At 36.8% G+C, this 24,152-nt stretch overlaps 1 protein-coding gene across 4 annotated transcripts in view; it reads right to left on the bottom strand.

Annotated features, from left to right (window-relative positions):
* Nucleotides 1-808: 808 nt before the first annotated feature.
* The window catches only part of LRP1 (LDL receptor protein 1), a 1,015,507-nt gene continuing 992,163 nt past the window's right edge, over nucleotides 809-24,152 (bottom strand). For all 4 annotated transcript variants that reach the window (XM_068367027.1, XM_068367026.1, XM_068367028.1 and 1 more), the window contains 2 exons: nucleotides 19,701-19,737; nucleotides 809-3,243 (listed from right to left, as the gene is read on the bottom strand). In XM_068367027.1, coding sequence (XP_068223128.1) covers nucleotides 3,029-3,243; nucleotides 19,701-19,737 — 252 coding nt within the window. In that variant the 3' untranslated portion in view covers nucleotides 809-3,028. The remainder of the gene's footprint in view (nucleotides 3,244-19,700; nucleotides 19,738-24,152) is intronic.

A 24,152-nucleotide genomic window follows, 5' to 3' on the forward strand; every position in this document is an offset into this window, starting at 1 on the left:
TCTTACTCTCCCACGAGTTGGTTTTTGTTATTTTACCATTAAGGATGTTATTTATTTTGCTCTGTATCATTATTTGCCTTGCCTTACCAGCCATCCCTAGTGTGGGATTTTGCCATTATTGTATTTATTTTCCCTCCTTAATGTTTGAGAGTACTTACCTACAGGATTCCTTGTATATCCCTTTTCTTGGATTAAACATGTTTAGGTATTATTTTGTATTTAATTACTTCCCTTCAGGTATTGTACCAAGTTTGGGCCCCTATTCTCTGGGCGGCACAGGTCGGAGCCCATAAAAGGGATTTTGACGAAGGAAAAATCTATTTCTGGGCGAGAGACCTGTGCCGCCCAGTGAACCCACCCTTCTTGGGCCCCAATCTTGGGTGCTTATACTGTAAGGAGTGACGTCACTGGCATGGGTTGGACTGTTGGTAGTAGAGATCGGAGTTAGGTGTTGAACGGCACCTCGCTGTAACAGGGATATTGAGAGGAGATATCTAAATGTGCAAGACCTCTGGTTGTGATTTATCACGCCCCAGTATATTGTACCGACACCTTATTAGGTGAGCGAGCTGGGTTCAACCTAGCATTCCTATACAATTTTTTCTCTGGTAAATTCATAGCAGTTTCTACCTTAGAAATTATGTAAAAGGAGCATTTCACTGGGCGGCACAGGTCTCTCGCCCAAAAATAGATTTTTCCTTCGTCAAAATCCCTTTTTAAAAATTTCTGATTTTAGGTTTATTTTTAATTTGTAGTTCTCTTGAAATTTTGGATATAATGATTCTGTATGGTTACAAGACAAAGGATAGCCAATTGCAAAAGGTTTATTTTTTTTTTCTAAATGACAGATTCCAAAGGCAGTCTTTTTGTTTCAATCTAGTGGCTGACAGCTAACAAATGTATACTAGTAAGTCTTAGTAATTAGGAAACAAGCTCTTTAAAATACAAAATGAAAAATACATGTACAACAGTGACCTAGCTGACTAGAAACAAGAGAGCAAAATAATGTTAAAAATACTCTTGAATCAAAAGCCTTGATAAACATGCACATTATAAGATTAGATCTTAATCAGAATTCTACTAATTCCAACTTGATTATATTAACAATTTCTTATAGTAGCAAACTGATATAAATAATCCAACTTTTTCCTGTCTTGTGTATTGTGCTGTATCCAATTCCTTAAAACATCAGACCTTCTCACCAAAAAGGTCTTTTAACACAAAATAGGATAGTAAAGATCTTATATTATGGCATCAGTAAAACAGGGCTAGCTTTACTACTAAAACACACAAATGCCTCTATGTTGAAAATCATGTAAAACAAGCTCTTTAAAACTTGAAGTTTCTTCATGCATATGAAGGCACATAGCTGAACCAATACAGCTATCCTCATCTTCTATTGTGTCATAAATTGTTTGTAGTTTAGTCAATCTCATCGCTGCTCCGTTTTACTACAACATACTACAAAAATATGAATTTAGTAAATATACAGTACTTTACATCATTATGCTTCTAAGGGGAGCCATGTAAGTTAATTATTATGAGCAGCAACAATTCTATGAAAAATATTTGTAAAATGCTAGGAGTCCTTAAAAAATTAATTCATAGTCATCCTACCCTAACATGAATAAAACCATGTCAAGTTCATGACCCTGTCTTATGTTTAGTCCATTGTTCCAATTTTTAACATTGTCAATTGAAGCATCCTTTGAAAAGTTCTTCACTCTGCACTGCAGACATCTAGTAAGGTCTGTTGCCTGAATGTCTTCTTTTAGTTTTGAAGAGACCACTTTCAACAAACAGCTTCACAATGCATTTCTGTTATCATGCTAGCCCTGTTATTCACATTACTGGATATACAGTATTACAAAAATGTTAAAAACACTACTAGAAAAATATGTTATGATATGAACCTGAATATCAAGTTTAACAGCAAAATTCATACCTCTAGGAATCAAAAACTATAGATATTACAAAGATATCAAACATACGCATACACACATGAATCCAATAGTTACTTCAAGTGTATAAAAAGAAATCATATATTTCACTCAGTAAGGCATAGAATACATTCACTTTCATTTTTAATTAGTATTTGATTTTCTACCTGTAATTTCGTTATAAGTGATGATTTTAATGAGTGGGAGTATCTTCTTTATGAGTGGATAACATGAATAATAGTTGTGAGAACCTTTTATCAAGCAAATTTCCTAGTATATCAATAACTAGTATACTTTCAGCATCAATGATTATTATGTTTGTGATATCAGTTTATGCTACAGTATTTAATGTATCAATCATCAAATAATTTGGCAGACAGTATTTGCGCCATGACAAAATGTTCAGTAACCTACATATGAAAATATTAACATCATCCAAAAAGGTATTATATATAAATGACAAAACTGCTCCATGATCATTACTTGAAATATGGAAAACTATTGTTCACATAAAATAAAAGTCAATGGTCTGCAAACAACCTATGATTTTCAAGAATAATAAAGAATTATTGGCAATATTCTATTCTAAACTGAATGACATATGCCAATGAATTGTAATATATGTAAACTGTTCAAAGTCTACATTCACATATACTGTACTTGCAAAAATAAAGCAAGACGTCATAAAAAGTTCACAAATCTTATTTGTGCATAAAGTCATATATTTACACTTTAATACATTTCTAAAAAAAAGCTAACACTAACAAATTTAAATATTCTAAAATTGTCATAATCAATTCACTTTCATGCCTGCATGGAAATGCAGCAATATATCTCGTAGATTTAAACACTGGCAGGATTAGGTGAGCATATAATTCATAAGTATATACAGGACATATTTGTATCTTACATTATTACCATTTACAACATTCAATATCCTATGAGTATCTGCAGATCCTAACCTAGTCTTCACCTCATCAACTTTCAAAAGTTTAATATTTACAATGATTTACTGCTCTACCTTACAATCACGCACACATATACAGTATATATAAAATTTCTTTTATATACCAGGGCAAAATAATTAATTAAATATCTATATAAGTAGATGAGTTACTACTATGCTGAAGATGATTTGTGGGAAAGCCTGGGGTTAAGACTTGGACCCAATGTTCTGGTTTCTTGTGTCGAGAGCGCCCAGAGGGTCTGACTGTAGCAACCCAGTCTTCTCCTCCTGCATAATGGTTGCTGAAGCTCCCTCGCTGTACAGACTGTCGTACACAGGGTTTTTGAACGTGTTTGGCTGGAAGCGAAAGAATAGTTTGAATATAGAATTTTTTTTAATGTAAAGTACAAGCATAATTGAGAGGTTGAAGGATATAGTACAACCAACCATTAACATGTAAAATTGTGTACCATAAATAATAATGTCTTTATTTTAATAACTCAACCAACCATTAACATGTAAAATTGTGTACCATAAATAATAATGTCTTTATTTTAATAACATGAAAGTCAAACAGGTGCAGAGTGAAAGCAAAGTTGTTCCATCACTAATACAAACCAACGTTATTTATAGGGGGTTATTACTTTGGGCGAAGCTGAAAGACGAGCCATAAGAATTTTACCTAGGGTTAACCATCCAGCCGCTAGTTAGCGGGGGTGGTAGTTTGCTATCCACTCGCTCACACACCTGGGGCGAGTACTGTATCCACGTTTGCTTTGAATTGGTAGAGAACGAACATTGCTGCTCTCCTCCTCCCCATTTTGACTTGTCATTACTGACTTAATTGTTTTTTTAGCTTTTTCTTTTCAGCAGTTTTGTGCTTTCTCCTTGATCGTCCTCATGCGAACTTGTCCAGGACCTGAGGGCCGCTCCTACAGGACTTTTATGTTCTCTACTGGTAAGGACCCGCATTTGATGTGTCTGGCCTGCCGGGGGGGGGGGGGGGGGGGGGGGGGGGCATTGTGATTAGGACAACACCTGCCCTGAAGTGGTCTGCCTCCCAGTGGGAGAGGTTTAGCTGCTGGTGAAAGAAGTCCAAGAGTGATTCTTCACCTTTGGGGGTCTTCCTCGAAGTCAAAGAAATCTAGACCTTTGCCCCCCCCCCCCCCTCGATCTCTTCCCCAAGCTCCTACTCGATCAATCTCCCCCGAGGAACAATCAAGTAAAAACGTAGGCTAACTAGCACCAGGTCAACCTCGGGGGTTTGAAGGATTGGACTGCTTCCCCTAGAGAAGTAGTTCTCCCCCTCCCCTCAAGTAGATCCTTCTCATTCTCTGATGTGTTACAGGTTTGCCCATCGCTGGGTATGACCGGTCCCTCATCGAAGGAGACTCCTTCAACTTGGTACTGAGAGGAAGAGTACACTGGCTTCCTTGGAGGTGGAGCCCGTGTCACCGTCAAGTCTGGTACAGCATGATCCCAGACATTGACTTCCGAAGGATCCTGCCCCATGCCTTTGTGTGCTGCTGCTGCTGTTGCCGAAGACTGCGCTCCCCCAATGCTGAGCCGACTTCCGTTGGACGTGAAGCAAAATCTGAGGCAGGTTTAGGGAGACTCATTCCCCCAGAGCTAGGCCGGCTGGGAATCAATTACCTCCAAAGGATCTTCATCAATAAATTCATGCCATATATCTCTTTCCTATGCCATCTCTCTGAGCTCCATTAAATTCTTAGATCCAACCTCCCTTTACATTGTCAATCAGCCATGTTTTTCTTAGTGTACCACATCCTCTCCTACCCAGCAGCTACTATTCAGGTACATCCTGGACTAAATCATCCTCCCTTCCTAAAATAAGCCCCATCTATCTCAATAATCTTAACTATATTATTCACATTGAGCGCTCCTTCCACTTCACAAATTGCCCCATTTCCTATATGCTGCTGCCATTTGATTCCCAAAATCATTCTCAATGCTTTATTCTCAAAGGCAAGAAATTTTGCTTGTTGTTACATGCTATACCACGACTGGTGCCCGTAAGTTAATATCAATCTTACAAGTGAAATGCATACTGTATTTTTATTTTTCTGTGAACTGATATTTGATTTGACCACCACCACTGTTTTTAGTATACCCATTGCTTGTTCTTCCCTTCCTATTCTCTCCTTGAATTCTGTTAGGATCCATTGCTGGTAATGATGGTTCCTAAATGTTTGAAAGAGTTTGAGTTTGGTAATATTACTCTTTCATAAGGCAGTTAATCTGATCACTACTCAGAATCTGCATGATCTGTCTTTCTTTGGTTGATCTCCAATCCAACTTTCCTCACCGCCAGTACTAACCTTTCAGTTAATTCCTGCATTTCAGCCGTAGTAGAGACAAATAACTTATGAATGTATTCAAAATCGCATAATACAGTATCTCGTCCCATTTCATTGAATGCCATTTTTCATTCCTTGCATTGCTTAATCATAACATAATCAATCACCATAATAAGTAGAAGAGGGGACAGTATTCCAACTTGCCATACTCTAGTCTTGATTTTAAATGCATGGTCGACTTTTGCCATCTTTGGAAAAATTTGAAATTGAGTAAAATTTTTTAAAATAAGTTCATAGTGTCAAAGTTCACAATAATATATTGCTAAAGAAGAATGCCAGTAGCTATGCCATGAATGGATATCCAGATACCGTATAGTGTATTCACTTCTTACAAGGTTTCCTGTCAATGTACAGTAATTTACCTGCAAGGTGAAACTTTTACAAATCTAGGGAACATTGATAATTGACCCATTTGCCACTTAGCTCAATATGAAGCTAGTACTCTAGTTTCAAAATAAAGACCATTGGGGAACATTGAAGGATATGATACTGGACTTCCTGGATGCGAGTTACCCCTTATTTACAAAGTAATCCCCGGTTTTGATCACATTGGAAGTCAGATTGGCCTTTGTGGTTCCTTTTATTACCCTAAGCTGACTGGTAAACTGATCTGCTGAATCTCTTGACTGAATCAAGAGAAATACACTTTTCTTTGTTATATTTAACTGGTAAGACTTCTCTAACTGGTGGAAGGGTTTTCATTTCGCGCCTAAAAACCATTCGGATGCTTCTGCTGAGGAATCCTTGGCATCTGTTTGTTAGGTAAAATGGGGGTGTTGCCTTTGGTTGGTATCATAGGAGAGTATTTTTCTGGTTGGAGAGACACTTAAGCATATCAATGATTACCTTGCCTAGCTCTGCTGAAATAAACTCTTCTTAGTCAAAGCATTTCAGGACCTCTCCTTCATATAGAAATCATCTTCATTTATATCGTAAAATAGGGATCACATGCTGATGTCAACTATTATTAGCACAAGATCGATATTGGTACAGAATTGTAAGAGAAGGGTTCAGAAATGAGTCTCAAACTCTTATAAGCAATGGAAAATGTTAATGTAAGAAGTGGCTCATTCACTTGGGAAGAGATTGGTACAGAAAATGGCAACTTAAGCCTCAACTATTTATAAGTTTTAGAAATACTTAGTCAATGTGAATATGTAAGTGAATCCTCAAAAGTAATAACTGATCAGTGCTGAATTGTTATGTGCGAATCAAATGTTTTTCTACACCATCGAGTAAAATTAGCACAGATTTGTGCTGTCACAAAGGCAGACATCAGACAGTAATTGAATAAGTAACAGCTATTTTGACATTTGATATGGAACACTAAGGCTAATACTGATCCTTTGGTTCAAAAATGGAAATAAAGGCACGGGGTAATGCATCGGCAGTCTTGATTTGTTCTTCTACTACTGGACTTCTAGTAATTAGAATGAGTCAGAAGTCTGGAATTTTGAAACAAACAAAGTAAAAGTCAAAATTAGAAACTCAAGGGAAGGAAACAGAAGTAATCAATGTTTATACAGTACTGACAGGTTCAATTTTGTTTGTCCTTGCCTTAACATCAAGAAGATCAACCTATACATTAACTTTATGTGGCCAAGATGATACAGGATAGGTTGGGCCAATATGCCTAATAAACTTAAAAAAAAAAAAATGGCGTGGATACTCTAGTGGCCAATGAAACTATGATAGGAATGAAAATAATACTGCCTTATATTAAATAAATTATTTTGAAAAATGCAAATTAGAAATAAAAATTGCAATTTTACCTAATATATCTGTATTCTCATTAGCCTACCTCCTGACTTGCTTTGGCAGCTAGAAAACAAGGGAACGAAACGTGATCTGAAATATCCCTTACTTTTTTAACTTTTAGTCTTAGAAACAGAATCCTCTTACTTTTTAACTTTTGATCAATTTCACTTTCCTTTTCAGCCACCAATAAAATGTGTTTGTCATCATATTTATTCAAATAAATGGAACAGATACTGAACTGCACCCAGAAGCCTTTTAGGTTTTTGCTGTTCACCTTGAGATGTCTATCAGGGATAGGGGGTGATAGTCTTCTCAAAACAATTCAATCCAGCAGTTTTTAGCACACTAGTTTAAAAAATAGAAAACATCTTAAACCTTACCTAAGTGCTACCATGCAAACAACAAAACCATACATTATTCTATGTGAATTAGTAAAGATTAAACAAGGTATGAGTAAGCTATCAGTTGGATGTACTAAAGATTGATTATTCAAGGGGGGGGGGGGGGGACTACTTGGCTGGTTTCCGATCTCCAATACAAGTATGAAGTCTCACTAGTTTAGAGAGAGATTTTATTTACAATTTTAAGGTTGACAATCTTGCACTTTATAAATTACAGCAATGTAACTTGGATAGGATTAATTTAAATAATAAAATTTGAAGAGGTTCAGCTCTGGAGAATTAAGAACAATGAATAATTAGCTAAGAGTAGTAGGGAATCAAACAATAAAAGAAGGATAAGAGGGCATGTTCACAGGAAAATGGGTGTAATACAATGAATAAAAAGCTTTGAGCATGCCATGAAATTATTAGAGAAGGTGCCAGGGAAACCTTTCATGCCAAAGAGTTTAACAAAATATAGGAAAAGTACCATGCAAAGAGGAAGTGATTGCACCACATATTTGTGAATCTTGAGAGGCATTTCACTTGGTACAAAGACGAACAATTGGATGGTCATTGTGAAGCAGAAGGTCTTGGGAAAATTTACTCTCTTACTGATGCGACTGTACCATCATATATCTGGGATAAAGACAGGCAGATATAACAATAGAATTTAAGAAAATATTGGTAGCCGCAATAATCATCTCTTAGAAGAGGTGGTAGAAATGTTTGAAAATTTGAAAGTGGAATGAGAGAGTAGATTGTCTAAATTTATGGCGACTGTAAAGGAAGCCGAAGTAAATGTACAGTCAGGAATTTGTCGTGCAAATACGTAGGAAAAAGTGTGAGGGAGGACTCTGCACAGTACGTGAATTGTCATAGAAGATATATGATGCTCATGGCTGCAAAAATTCTGTATCCGGACAATTATTTGAAAACAGTTGTTCGAAATTGATTCTTCGAAAACCAGTTGTTCGAAAAAGATAGCTATAGAAAATATTTTGTTCTTTGTCAATGTTTGTTTTCCAAGAAAACTCAATAAGATTTCTTTTTAGTTTAGAGGAAACACCCTTTGCAAAGAGCCATGGCTGAATTTATTCAAAGCGAGAAAGGAAGAGCCATGCTATTACTGGACGGATTCTTATATATGAAGGACAAGCGAGAATGATCATGAATGGGAGGTAAATCAGTTGTTGTTTGCGGATGATACTGTACTGGTAGCAGACACAGAAGAGAAGCTTGACCGACTAGAGACAGAATTTGGAAGGGTGTGTGAGAGAAGGAAGTTGAGAGTTAATGTGGGTAAGAGTAAGGTTATGAGATGTACGAGAAGGGAAGGTGGTGCAAGGTTGAATGTCATGTTGAATGGAGAGTTACTTGAGGAGGTGGATCAGTTTAAGTACTTGGGGTCTGTTGTTGCAGCAAATGGTGGAGTGGAAGCAGATGTACGTCAGAGAGTGAATGAAGGTTGCAAAGTGTTGGGGGCAGTTAAGGGAGTAGTAAAAAATAGAGGATTGGGCATGAATGTAAAGAGAGTTCTATATGAGAAAGTGATTGTACCAACTGTGATGTATGGATCGGAGTTGTGGGGAATGAAAGTGATGGAGAGACAGAAATTGAATGTGTTTGAGATGAAGTGTCTGAGGAGTATGGCTGGTGTATCTCGAGTAGATAGGGTTAGGAACGAAGTGGTGAGGGTGAGAACGGGTGTAAGAAATGAGTTAGCGGCTAGAGTGGATATGAATGTGTTGAGGTGGTTTGGCCATGTTGAGAGAATGGAAAATGGCTGTCTGCTAAAGAAGGTGATGAATGCAAGAGTTGATGGGAGAAGTACAAGAGGAAGGCCAAGGTTTGGGTGGATGGATGGTGTGAAGAAAGCTCTGGGTGATAGGAGGATAGATGTGAGAGAGGCAAGAGAGCGTGCTAGAAATAGGAATGAATGGCGAGCGATTGTGACGCAGTTCCGGTAGGCCCTGCTGCTTCCTCCGGTGCCTTAGATGACCGCGGAGGTAGCAGCAGTAGGGGACTCAGCAGTATGAAGCTTCATCTGTGGTGGAAATGTGGGAGGTTGGGCTGTGGCACCCTAGCAGTACCAGCTGAACTCGGCTGAGTCCCTGGTTAGGCTGGAGGAACGTAGAGAGTAGAGGTCCCCTTTTTGTTTTGTTTCTTGTTGTTGTCGGCTACCCCCCAAAATTGGGGGAAGTGCCTTTGGTATATGTATGTACAAGCAAGTAAGGTCAAAGGTGTATTGGAAATGACAACATTTTGCTGAAAAATACAAAGGTCACGCTATAACAATGGATGGCTCGATCAGTTCTACTTCTTGCGAACATAATCACTCTGGAAACTCGACAAATGTTGAAGTACGACAGTTTATAGATAAAGTGAAGACTGACGCAAGATTAACACGAGCTTCTCCTCATTATATCATGTCTAACGCATCTGCAGAATTAAGTGGTTATGTTGCAGTCACTCTACCGCAAACTAGCAGCATAAAGCGAACAATCAATCGAGTGAGGCAGGAAGACCACTGCAGATCAATTGTTAGTCATCGAAAAGACTTAATATTACCTGAACAAGATACGAGAACAAGCAAGGGCAAATCTATCTTGATATTCGATTCCGGAGAAGTAGAAGACAGAATGCTGTTATTTTCAACCCAGAAAAATCTTGGTGTGCTTGCTTCATGCAAGAATTATTTTATGGATAGTACCTTTAAAACTGTGCCAGTTATTTGAGCAGCTTTATACAATTCATGGAATGAAAAACGGCTATGTTATACCTTTGGTTTATGCCTTATTACCGAATAAGAATGAACAATCTTATAGAAAATTCCTTAAAACTGTTAAAACAATATCACCGACTTTAGATGTTCAGTCTGTAAACACAGATTTTGAGCCTGCTATAATAAAGGCAGTTAAGGAAGAATTTCCATCTAGTAATCATTATGGGTGTTTTTTAATTTGTGTCAGTGTGTTTATTGAAGTCTGCAGAACGCTTGAAGTCGCTTACTGATAAGTTCTTTGAGTGTCAAGATGTGATCGATTATTTACGAGCAATTTCATATCATTTCACTTTGTAAACTTTACAGATATTTTGTTTTTAAAATGTCATTAGTTAAACTTATTTTATCTTTTTATTGTGTCTTTTTTTATATCCATTAATACTAATTTTTTGTACTTCATAATATAAACCAAGTAAGTGTTTATAAAATAAATATTTATGAACTACTGTTTCTTGTTATTTTCTTTGAACAGTCAAACTAATCTCTATAGTTATCTTTTTCGAACAATTGTTAATTCGAACAACTGTTGTGTTGAACAATTGGTTTTCGAAGAATTAATATCGAGCAACTGTTTTCGAAGAATAGTCCGTAATTCCAAACATTCACTTGGTGCGTAAAAATTTTTTGAGACAATTATAATAGTACCCCCCTTCAAGTTATTTTACCTTGCAATATTTCAAACTTTACATTGCTTATACAGTCATACCTCTCGACACGAAAGAATTTGTTTACAAAATTTTCAAGCTGCGAAACAAGATGCGAAGTTTTACGACTCACATTGTGAAAAATGTTTCGTGCAACGAAACTATGTACGGTATCAGAGCCCAAACGTCTGACTGATTTTAAAATTCGCGCCGCCAGCCCATAAACTCGCCACCATCCTCCCACACTCCCATTGGTTATCTCCCTACTCAGTTGCTATTTACCACCATAAGATCTTACACTCCTATTGGTCAGCATCTACTGCACTGTATCCCATCATGCATCTACACATTGACTTTGTGTTTGTGATTTTGCTTTCGTGACTATTGTACTGTATCGTGTTGTGATATGTTACTTTATTACCCATGGGTCCCAAGAAAGTTGCTGATGTGCATGGAAAGAAGAGTACAATGTTTTCTATGGAGCCAAAGATATAAATAATCAAGAAATACGAGGCTGGCATGTGGCTAAGTGCGATCGCGAAGGAATATGGCCGAAATCCGTCTACGATAGGAACGATCCTGAAACAGAAGGAAGCCATCAAAGCAGCAACACCTAAGGGCATGACTGTATACTCTAGCAAGAGCAGCCACGTCTACGATGAGATGGAGAGACTGCTGCTTGTCTGGATAAAGGACAAGGAAATTGCTGGAGATACGATCACAGAAACAATAATCTGCCAGAAGGCCAGCGCCATTTTCGGTGATCTTGTGCGTGTGTGTGCTCAGGTCAAAGACAACGCAGGAGAAGGAACATTGAACCAGGCACTCTCAGAGTACAAGGATTCTCGGGGGTGGTTTGTAAAATTTAAAGGACGGTCTGGCGTTCATTCGGTGGTGCGTCATGGGAAGGCTGCAAGCTCGGACAGGAAAGCGGTCGAAGCCTTTAAGTCGTTCGACGTGTTGACTTTCCAGGAAGGCTACAGTCCCCAGCAACTCTTCAACTGCTACAAAACTGGGCTTTTCTTGGAGAGAATGCTTCGTCGAACGTTCATCACGGCGGTAGAAAAGAAGCTACCCAGGCATAGGCCTATGAAGGAGGGGCTTACCCTTGCACTCTGTGCAAACGCCAGTTGGCATTGCAAGGTTAAATCCCTGCTGGTGTATCACTCCGAGAATCTCCGAGCCTTCAAGGCCCACAATTCCCCGGGACGTTCTCTTCTGTCGTATCCGAGGAGTACATCCAGACCTGGATATATACATGAAAGGTCAACGGATCCCATGTGTAGGTCAAGCTAAATTTTTAGGATTGATTTTTGATTGTAGGTTGACATGGGTTCCACACTTAAATGAGTTAAAAGCTAAATGTATTAAGGCTCTGAATCTTTTAAAAGTATTGTCCCATACATCAAGGAGGGCAGACCGCAATACTATTTTAAAATTATACAAGGCATTGATTTTTTCCAAAATTAGTTATGGACGTGAAATATACTCCTCAGCCACCCCAAGCCGATTAAAGATATAAGATTCAATACATCATGCTGGTATTATTTTGTCCACAGGAGCGTTTAGAACCTCACCTATCCCAAGTCTCCTTGTTGATGCTGTAGAATTACCTCTAGACCTTTACCGAATGTCTTCCATTATTCGGTATTGGTGTAGATTGCAAACACTCCCTAATTCTTTAACCTTTCAGACTGCAAGCCTTGTAAGGGACCCAACATACTTTGAGTTGCACCCAAAATCTCCTCAACCTTATGACTTTTGGGTGAAACAATTATTAAACAGTCTGGATATAATTAGAAATAAGGTACTTCCATTCAAGGTATCATCAATGCCTCCATGGAAATTACCAGAGATATCTTTTTGTAAAGACTTTATTGGAGTTAAGAAGAATATGACAGACCTAGAAGCCAGGTCTCTTATTATGGAACATGTTGAAGAACATAGAGGATTGACTTTTATATATACTGATGGCTCCAAATCTGATGCTGGTGTTGGATTTGGAGTACTGTACATAGTAATGGTTTTAATTGTAGAGGTGCACTTCCTCTAACCGCTTCCATATTTACTGCCGAACTGTATGGCATGTTAACCACTATTGAGAAAATAGTGTTGGAGGAGGAGGGTAATTTTACAATTTAGTGATGCAAGGAGTGTCCTTCAAGCTTTAGAAGTTTTCAATTCTAGTAACCCTCTAGTTTTAAAGATTTTAGAATGGCTTTTATTATTGGACGGAGAGGTATAACAGTTCGATCTTGTTGGGTTCCAGCACATGTAAGTGTGTCTGGGAATGAGACGGCAGATTCACAGACAAAGAATGCTGCATCCAAGTTGCTGCTAAGAAGGTATCCCATTCCGTGCAATGATTTCCTACCTAACATCAAGAAATTGCTTTGCAATAAATGGCAACAGCACTGGGATAGTCTAGATGGCAATAAAATGAGAGAAGTAACAAATGTCATATATTCTTGGAGGTATAACATGATGCCCCAAAAATGGGAGACGTCTCTTTGTCGTCTCCGTATCGGTCACACTCGGTTGACACACGAGTTTCTGCTGAAGGGCTAACACCAACTGAATTGTGACGACTGTTTAGTACCTCTAACAGTGAGGCATTTGTTGACTGAATGCCCCAATTACACTAACTTAAGGAATAGATATTTGTTTGAGGCTTGAGGTGAGGGTGGCAGGTTCATCCTTGGACATGATGTGTCCTACTATGCAAGTGGCATTTTTAGATTTATTTCACAAGCAGGTCTTTTGAAAACTATTTAACTTTTATAATATTTAACTTTTATGGTTTTGAATATTCTTTCATTTTTTTTTATATAAACTAAATGATATCAGCGTCAATGACCTTAAATGTCAGGATGCCTGAAAAGTTTAAATCAATCAATCAATCTTTTAAAAGTATTGTCCCATACATCATGGGTGGCAGACCTTAAAACTATTTTTAAATTATACAAGGCCTTAATTTTTTCCAAAATTAGTTATGGCTGTGAAATATACTCCTCAGCCACCGCAAGCCGATTAAAGATATTAGATTCAATACATCATTCTGGTTGATGCTGGAGAGTTACCTCTAGACCATTACCGCATGTCTTCCATTATTCGGTATTGGTTTAGGTTACAAAGACTCCCCAACTCTTTAGCTTTTCAGACTCCAAGCCTTGTAAGGGGACTCAACACACTTTGAGTTGCACCCAAAATCTCAACCTTATGGCTTTCGAGTAAAACAATTATTAAACAGTCTTTATAAAATTAGAGGTAAGGTACTTCCATATAAGATACCATCAACCCCTCCGTGGAAATTACCCGAGATATCTTTCTATAAATATTTTATTGGTGTAAAAAAAAAAAAACCATGACTGAATTAGAAGCTAGGTCTCTCTTTATAGGACATGTTGAAAAACATAAGGAAATAAACTTTTATATATACCGATGCTGGCGTTGGATTTGGAGTATATAGTAATATTTTTAACTGTAGAGGGGCACTTCCTCCAATATCCTCCATGTTTACTGCTGAATTATATGGCATACTAACCGCTATTGAGAAAATAACGTTAAAAGAGGAGGGCAAATTTACTATTTATAGTGATTCAAGAAGTGTCCTTCAAGCTTTAGAAGGTTTTTATTCTAGTAACCCTTTAGTTTTAAAGATTTTAGAGTGGCTTTTAATTATTAGCCTAAAAGATATAACAGTTCGATTTTGCTCGGTTCCAGCACACGTACTGTAGGTGTGTCGTCTGGAAATGAAGAGCCAGATTCACTGGCAAAGAGTGCTGCAGCCGAGTTGCTACCAAGAAGGTCTCTCATTCTCTGTGATGCTTTTTTACCAGAAATTGGGAATTCTATTTATAACAATTGGCAACACCATTGGGATAGTTTAATCGGAAAAGAGATGAGAGAAATTGCGATTGGTACATCCCCTTGGAGGTATAATGGGATGTCCCAAAAATGGGAGACTACTCTTTGTCGTCTCCGCATTGGTCACACCTGGATGACACGAGTTTCTGCTGGCTGGCCAGCACCAACCATATTGCGACGACTGTTTGATACCCTTAACAGTGAGGTATTTGTTGACTGACTGCCCCACTTATAGTGCCGAAAGAAATAGATATCTGTTTGAGGCTGGAGGTGAAGATGGCAGGTTCATCCTCGCCAAGATCCTTAGACATGATGTGTCGTACAATGCCAGTGGCATTTTTAAATCTATATCAGAAGCAGGTCTTCTTAATGCTATTTAACTTTTATATCATATTAACTTCTAGTGGAATTTTTAGATTTATATCAGAAGCAGGTCTTCTTAATGCTATTTAACTTTTATAACATTTTTACTTCTCTGGTTTTAATTGAATATTCTTTTAATCTTTATTTATAATAAACGATATTGGTGTCAATGACTTAAGATGTCAGGATGCCAGAGAACTTCAAATCAATCAATCAATCGAGGTCCACAAAGTGATTAAGGAATAGCTTCCGGTGATGTGGAGGTCTAATGCCAAAGCCTGGCTAACAAGAAGAACCTTGTTCACAGAGTGGATAAACCATTGTTTCGGCCCGACAAGAAATATTTGGAAGAGAAGCACCTCCCCCTGAAATGCTTACTGGTGCTGGACAATGCCCCTGGTCACCCTCCTGGCCTCAAGGATTTTATCCTTGTGGATTTTTCATTTATCAAGGTTCTCTATCTTCTGTCTAACACCACCCCTCACCTCCACTCCATGGACCAGCAAGTGATTTCAAACTTTAAGAAACTCAGCACAAAATATCTCGTCACGAGATGTTTCGAAATCATTGATAGCACAAACCTCACCCTTCGTGAATTTTGGGAGGAGCCTTTTGATGCGTATCTCTCAAAATCATTAATACAGCTTGGCGGGAGGTTTCGAGGTGCACCTTGAACTCTGTGTGGAAGAAGTTGTGGCCTGATGCCGTCTCCGAACGAGATGTTGACGATTGGGTTATTTTGGAATTAATAATTTATTTCAAAGAAAGAAAAACAATTTTAGGGTACAAGGTATCCAAATATAGACTAACATTGATCTTATGAGATAACATCATTGGAGATAGTGATTTCAAATTGAAGCTGTAGTTACTTTACCATTGCCCTTAATCCCTGGCCACACAAAAATATCCAAAAGTTTGTTTCCTATCAATTGGATAGCTAATCTGAAGACATGGATCACCTTTGTCCTTTTTGAAAAATGGCTAACTGGCCATTTTATACCAGCAGTCAAGTAATATTACATTTTAAAATAAACTTCGCTTTAACGTTCTGTTGATTCTCGGTAATATATCTGGACATCAGTTACAGCTGAATCTGATTTAAACATGACCATAATTTTTTTTACCACCAAACACTACTTTGCATTTAACCCATGGAACAAGGCATCATAGCTTTCTTCAAGCGGTACTATCTACCACGTACCTTGTGTCAGGCAGTTGGTGCTACTCCATCAGAAGACAGCCTGAACATTTGGAAGTTTTGGAGGGACTTTAATATTTATCAGACAATATTAAACATCAGTGCTTCTTGGATCAAAGTGACCAAAATAGCAATGAATAGATTATAGAAGAAACTCTGCTCTCAATTCATTCAAGAATTTAAAGGTTTTGATGAGCCGTCAAAGGGTGTTAGACGAATTTGGTATCCCTTAGTGATAAACTTGAAATAGAGTTGGAAGAAAATCTGATGAGTTGACTGAGGCATACAAGCAACAACTGATTAACAAAGACTTGTAGGATTAAGAAAGACTTGTAGGAGTTAGAGAAATGACAAAAAATTAAAAAAGTTCTCATGACACAAAGCCAAGGAACTTCAGGCTTTCAAGATATTCATTTAGGACATATATCATCGATAAAAGGAAGAACACTCCAACAAACTTTAAATCAGTTCCTTGTAATAATCGAGAAATAAAAGGCTACAGAGTCATCATCCGATCCTGAAGAACCACTAACATTGACATCAGGTGTCAAAGCAGTGAAAACTCTTATAGAAACCACATCATCATCAACATGCGCATCCTCATTTCAACAACTAGGTCATTGCTTCAACTCACCTTCTTTTGAGTTCAGTAAGCAGAAAAGATGCCAAATTTAAGGTAAATTGACCATTGATAAGGTGTTGATCATCATCATCATCTTTCTCTACATCTTTTTCCATTTCTATGTGGGGTCGATGTAGACAAAGAAGAAGATCAACACCTTATCAATGGTCAATTTACCTTAAATTTGGCATTTTGTCTGCTTACTGAACTCAAAAGAAGGTGGAGTTGAAGCAATGACCTAGTTGTTGAAATGAGGATGCGCATGTTGATGATGACGTGGTTTCTATAAGAGTTTTCACTGCTTTGACACCTGATGTCAATGTTAGTGGTTCTTCAGTATAGGGATTGCATGATGACTCTGTAGCCTTTCATTTAAGGTAAGGTGTTGATATTACTTGTAAATTCTTTAACATTCTATCTAGTTATATATATATAAATACTTATATTACTGCACACTGTATTAAAATTATAGCAGGTTTTAAGTGCACTTTGTGGTCTTTTGTATAATTTATAGGCACAAATTCGTAACTTAACAGGGAGCATTTCTGACATGTCAAAAATAGGCAGTCCATCTCCTGGATCCAATTAAGAATGGAGGGTTGGGAATCGCTGTACTGTATAGGAATAGCAAATGGGAATGAGAGATATGTAGCACTATGTTATGGTGGAAAGCCAGGTTTTAAAAGCCAGAGCATCCTCAAATATCTTCTGGTTGATCAAATAGCTTCATGTGTTAGGTATTTCTATGGGCTAATAAGAAGTAAATGTATGTTAAAGCTCTATTCTTAGGGTTAAATGGTCGAATTCTTAAAAAACAAAAACTAATGCCAAGTGGAATACAACTGAATATGAAAATAACAGAATATCTGTTTGGATATTAGAATATTACCATAGCTATTACAAAGTAGAAAAATAATTCCCTTGTACAACCAAAATTTCCCATTAAATTATTTAAAAATGTTGAAATTTGTTGGATTCCTACCCATTTAGGCCTTAAAGATAATGGAGATATTATGATAAGATCACATTTAGATATTGCTATTAGTGATTATATATAACATACCTTAAACCTATTATGATAAATTAATAACAGAATATATGGAATGATGAACTGGACCGTAAAAAATTGAAACAGACCAGACACAATATTAGGATACGCAATTAATCATACAAACAAGACCACAAAAGTAATTTTGACTCGTCTTGGAATTGGTCATGCTCGTATAACCCCTTGATTAAAGGGTACATTATCAAATCCCCACATATAGAGTGTTGAGTAAAACTAACTATTAAAAACATTGTAAATATCCAAAATGTTAATTACCAATGACTAATAGTTTTGAAAACAAATCGTAAAAGAAATTTTGCCGTAATCTCTATTGCCTGTAACTATCAAAATTATGAAGCTAAAAAAGGCAGTAATTTATTAAGTAGAATGTAACCTTCATCAATAAAGACTAAGAGATCTAAGTTACCTCAATGGTCTGTTAAGGAGATTAACAATAATTGTAATTAAATCACTAATTTATACTATAAAGACCCCGGTAAATCTTCCAAGTGATTTGTTTATTAAAATGAGAATTGATAATGGAATGTGGTAAAGTTATCTAGGTTAAACTGATGAATAATACCACAGGAATTGTATGTTAAATACAAGAGAAATTTAAGGGGCTTGGTCAAATCTGACACTTCAGTACTGTTTGCAGTGTGTCATATTATGCAGCAGGAGTGTAAAATGATAAAAATTACTACTTTATAAAGTGGTCATTGTACTGCAATGGCTATTTTACCAGTAAAAAAATATTTTTCACTTTTATTAAATCCTTATTACTGAATTCTTGTTATTCCTGTGTGTCACCAATACAGCTATATCTTTCCTAAGGTCTAATCCTAGTTTCTCTTTATCACATTAAAATGCAACTCATTCTTTGGTATAAATTGCAACAAATAATTCTACAAGACAGGAAACTATCAATACTGTAATACTTAAGTTTACCAGTCATCCACAGGACTAGTTTGCTAAGTGCATGAACAACTGTTTTGTAGAACAATGTAAAAATAAGGAAACAAAGGAAAAAAACTAGAACAGAGCAGCATATCATTGTCAAAACAGAGTAGAATTAAAACCTGTAAATATTGCTTAACTGAAAAAGGAACATGGCAGTGTAAACATTTAATTGTATTACTGTAGTATTGAATTGTGAGAATTGGAGGCCATCACTTCAAATTAAAGCTTCTGGATATAGGTTAATTCAATATTTTACTTTCCACTAATAAAACCACTACCAAGCTCCATTTCTAGATTTATATTTCTCATTACAGTACTAAAATAACAGCCTCAATTCTAAAGAACCAAGTTCCAGATGATAAAGGTTTAATACAACTTAAAATATGTGATGAAATTTACGCAATTACACTTATCTGTTAAATTGCACAAAATAAATTTAAAAAAAAATTCATTTTGTAAGATACAATATGGAAATCGAAAATCTAAATATTTCATGCTCTCTATGGCAAAGCCTTCCTATTTGTAATTTTCTAAAATTCTAAATAAAAAGATATTCAGTTTTGTACTAAAATCTTCCATGAGAACTAAGAAAGGAATAAGAAAAATCCTCACATTCATGTTATAAATAGCATCATTGCAATATTGAAGTGCAGAAATATCTATACCAGTACACAGTTTATACAAGCATTTTATGTACATTGTTGAAGCTACGTGTATCATGGATTTTCATAATACAGTATTGAGAAACCTGGTACTCGAGGGAACATGCAGTACACATTACTATATTTTCATTTTATAACAACAAACTTACTCTGTTCATGGTAATGACATACACCATAAGGAGAGACCTAAAAAAAAACATTGTGGTATTATGAAAGTATCACTTTAAACTTTGCAAAAACTTCTTTCTTTCTTTATTTTCAAGACTAAAAATGAAAATCTGATCACCCTAACTGTTCAATACTTACAGAAATTATGTGAATATAAACTTAAAATATATCAAATAAAAGAAAGAAGCGTAGGTGTCTCTCCATGTGCTAAAATTGATTCCAAAACTAAAATTTATGTGTAATTAGAGTACAATAGCAAGATCTAAATGTTACAAAATACTTTTAACATACACATGAAGACATGGAAAGTAATATAAGTAATGAAATTTTAATAACATTTGTTATTTCTATACTCACCTGATGTTCATATTGCTGCTTCTGCAAAAGCTCAGTTTAATGAAAATTTTCCAGTAAATTTTATTTCTTTTCTTAAATTCCAATTTTATCTGTTTTTAAGATTTTAAGGATTTATAAGTAAGATTTAAATTTCTATTTACTACAGACTTTTATATGAAAATCGATTTTTTATCCTATATTTTCTATATATTTATTTGATATATTATTAGCTTTGATATAAAAATTTATTTTTATCCTATATTTACTTTTTATTTTATTAGCTTCAAGTAATTTTACCTCCTGAATTTAATCAGACCAGCTCTTTAAGAGTCGAGAATGACTCATTGGGCTGGTTAATCTCTTCCTTTCAATAATAATAATAATAATGATTTTCTTTTAATAGACTCATGCCTCTAGTAAAGTAATGAAACATTCTAGCAGATAATGGTAAGAAGGAAAGGTGTGATGCGTCAGCGTGCCTTTGTTATTTCAGTTTCGAAGTCGAAACTATTCCCTACCCTCTTGACACAAGTTGTTGGGAATGTATATGAACATCTGGTAAGTATAGAAAATGGATTTTGACATAGGAACAATCTATTTTTGGGTGAGATAGCCATATCGTCCTGATGTAAGTTCCTCATTGGCAGCTTCTACTTGGGATATTTTTCTGCGAGTGATATACCAAAGAAATTTTACCTTAGAGGTATCAATGGAGTTGTGACCTCCGGAGCAATTATCCAGGGAGATATGTATAAATCAGGGACGTGGTAATAACAAGACATGGTTATCCTTCCCCGAATAGAGTTAACCTTGTCTCGAAGGATAAGGTAGGGGGTAGGATACATGGGCAAGTGAGCGGTTACAACTCCCAATCTCAATGTGCACAACTAACATGTTTCTTGTTGAACCATTCCCTCTTCGCAGCGTCATCTTTGACGATTGCTTGGGGAGTTTCTGCCTGTTTTTCTTAGCTTTTTGAGCGATTTTCGATCATGGATGCTTTGGCTTCTTCCTCATTGACTAAGTTGAGTACCCACCCTTTTGTGTGTTGGAGAATTTCGCGTAACGGTAGGTCATTTATAAGAAGAAAAAAAATATTAAAAATCATTAAAATTCTAGCCCTTGTCTAGATTACTTGTAATATACCTTCTCAAAATATAGTTTGATATCTGGAACTCCAGATTGTTTTCTTAAGATATTTGAGAGCCACTTTCTGGCTCAAGGGCTCATCCGCCAATTCTTGTAAACTGACTCACAGTAACGGGAGAATTTGATGAGGAGAGATCTAAATGGCACGAGACCTCTGACAGTGGTTTTCACGCCCCAGTTACTATACCGACACCTTATATAGGTGAGCGAGCTGGGCTTATCCCTAGCATTCCAATGCAACTTTTTCTCTGGTAATATATAGCAGAAATATACCTTAGAAATGATGCTAAAGGAGCATTTCACGGAGCGGCACAGGTGGAGCCCAGAAATGCATTTAAAATTTTCAAACATCAATATCTTTGAAACCAACCATAGTTAGAATTTAGTTTTCACCATTTTGAAATAAATTTATATGTACTGTATACCATATACTGTATCTCAATTTTATGGCTTTGTTATAAAGTATTCCATCAATTATAGCAGGTGTTTTGTTCCATGCATCTTCTATGCAAGAACTTAAAAACCTTTGAAGTAGTTACAGAAATCTAGGGTATATTTTTTTTTTCATAAATTCAAGTTTTTATAAACCCCATTATGCACTATTAAATTTTTTTTTTAAGCCAAAACTAAACTTTGCTGTAGATTTACACATAAATTAACAAAATTTTAAATGAAAACATTAAAATCTGAACACTCAATGACGCATGTACTGCTCGGCCAGGCAACTGCGCTGACTAAACCATATCCATTTACTGTGGTTAAAAAGTGGGTAAGGGTTAGGTTGGGTAGGGAATGTTGGGCGGCTTTTGTCAGTGCGTATGGACCAGGTTGTGAGAAAAGTGTAGAAGAGCGGAATGAGTTCTGGAATGAATTAACTAGGTGTGTAGAAGGAATTATGTAGTTGCCATGGGTGACTTAAATGCTAGAGTGGGCGCTGGAGAGGAAGAAGGTGTCATTGGGAAGTATGGCGTACCAGGTGAAAATGAGAGTGGTGAGAGACTGGTAGATGTGTTGAGCAAGAGATGGTGATAAGTTCTAGCTTTTTAAAAAAGAAAGATGAAAACAAGTATACATGGGTAAGAGTGGCAAATAGAAGAGTGGTAGAAAGGGTGTTGATGGATTATGTGTTGATAACTAAGAGAATGTTTGGAAGATTGAAAGACGTGCAGGTGTTTAGGGGTATGGCTAACGGTATGTCTGATCATTTTTTGGGGGAAGGACAATTAGTTGTAGCAAAAGAGTGGGGGAATAGTGTAGGTGGATGTAAAAGGGAGCTAGTGAGGGTTGAAGAGCTAATAAAACCGGGGGTAAAAAGTAAATATGAAGAAAGGTTGAAAATGGCATATGACGAAGTGAAAGTAAGAGAAATTAGTAATTTAGTGGAGGAATGGAAGTTAGTAAAAGAAAATTTTGTTGGGATTGCAAGTGATGTGTGTGGCAAGAAGTTTGTTGGAGGCAGCATGAGGAAGGGCAGTGAATGGTGGAATGGAGTGAAGGTAAAGGTGTAAGAGAAAAAGAGGGCTTTTGAAGAATGGCTGCAGAGTAATAGTGTAGAGAAGAAGTATGAAAGATATAGAGAAAAAAATGTGGAAGTAAAGCACAAGGTAAGTGAGGCAAAGAGGGCAGCTGACCTAATGTGGGGTCAGGGATTGGGTCATTCATATGAAGAGAATAAGAAGTTCTGGAAAGAAGTGAAGAGAGTAAGGAAGGCTGGTTCAAGAATTGAAGAGCCAGTGAAAGATGGAAATGGAAGGTTGACAGCACTAAATTTAATGAGAGTAGGAAGAGCATCTGGTATGGATGGTGTGAGAGCTGAGATGTTGGAGGAATGGGGTGTGACTGTACTTGAATGGTTGGTGAGATTGTTTATTGTGTGTTTTGTGTTGTCAATGGTATCAGTAGATTGGGTTTGTGCGTGTATTGTACCACTATATAAGGGTAAGGGAGATGTGCATGAGTGTTGTAATTCAAGGGGTATTAGTTTGTTAAGTGTAGTTGGAAAAGTGTATGGTAGAGTACTGATTAATAGGATTAAGGATAAAACAGAGAATGATATCTTAGAAGTACAGGGTGGTTTTAGAAGAGGTAGGGGTTGTATGAATCAGATTTTTACAGTTAGGCAGATATGCAAGAAATATTTAGCAATAGGTAAGGAGGTGTATGTTGCGTTTATGGATCTGGAGAAAGCGTATGATAGAGTTGATAGGGAAGCAATGTGGAATGTGATGAGGTTATATGGGGTTTGGTGGAAGGTTGTTGCAAGCAGTGAAAAGTTTCTACAAAAGTAGTAAAGCATGTGTTGGGATAGGAAATGAAGTGAGTGATTGGTTTGCGGTTAGATTGGGGCTGAGACAGGGATGTGTGATGTCGCCATGGTTGTTTAACTTGTATGTTGATGGAGTGGTGAGAGAGATGAATGCTCGAGTGCTTGGATGAGGATTGAAACTGGTAGACAAGAATGACCATGAATGGGAGGTAAATCAGTTGTTGTTTGCGCATGATACTGTACTGGTTGCAAACGCGGAAGAGAAGCTTGGCCGATTAGTGACAGAATTTGGAAGGGTGTGTGAGAGAAGGAAGTTGAGAGTTAATGTGGGCAATAGTAAGGTTATGAGATGTACGAAAAAGGAGAGTGGTGCGAGGTTGAACATCACATTGAATTGAGAGTTACTTGAGGAGGTGGATCAGTTTAAGTACTTGGGGTCTGTTGTTGCAGCAAATGGTGGAGTGGAAGCAGATGTACGTCAGAGAGTGAATGAAGTGTTGGGGGCAGTTAAGGGAGTAGTAAAAAATAGAGGGTTGGGCATGAATGTAAAGAGAGTTCTGTATGAGAAAGTGATTGTACCAACTGTGATGTATGGTTCGGAGTTGTGGGGAATGAAAGTGATGGAGAGACAGAAATTGAATGTTTGAGATGAAGTGTCTAAGGAGTATGGCTGGTGTATCTC

Source organism: Palaemon carinicauda, chromosome 44 (genome assembly GCF_036898095.1).
Source record: "Palaemon carinicauda isolate YSFRI2023 chromosome 44, ASM3689809v2, whole genome shotgun sequence".
In the NCBI taxonomy this organism is placed as follows: Eukaryota; Metazoa; Arthropoda; class Malacostraca; order Decapoda; family Palaemonidae; genus Palaemon; species Palaemon carinicauda.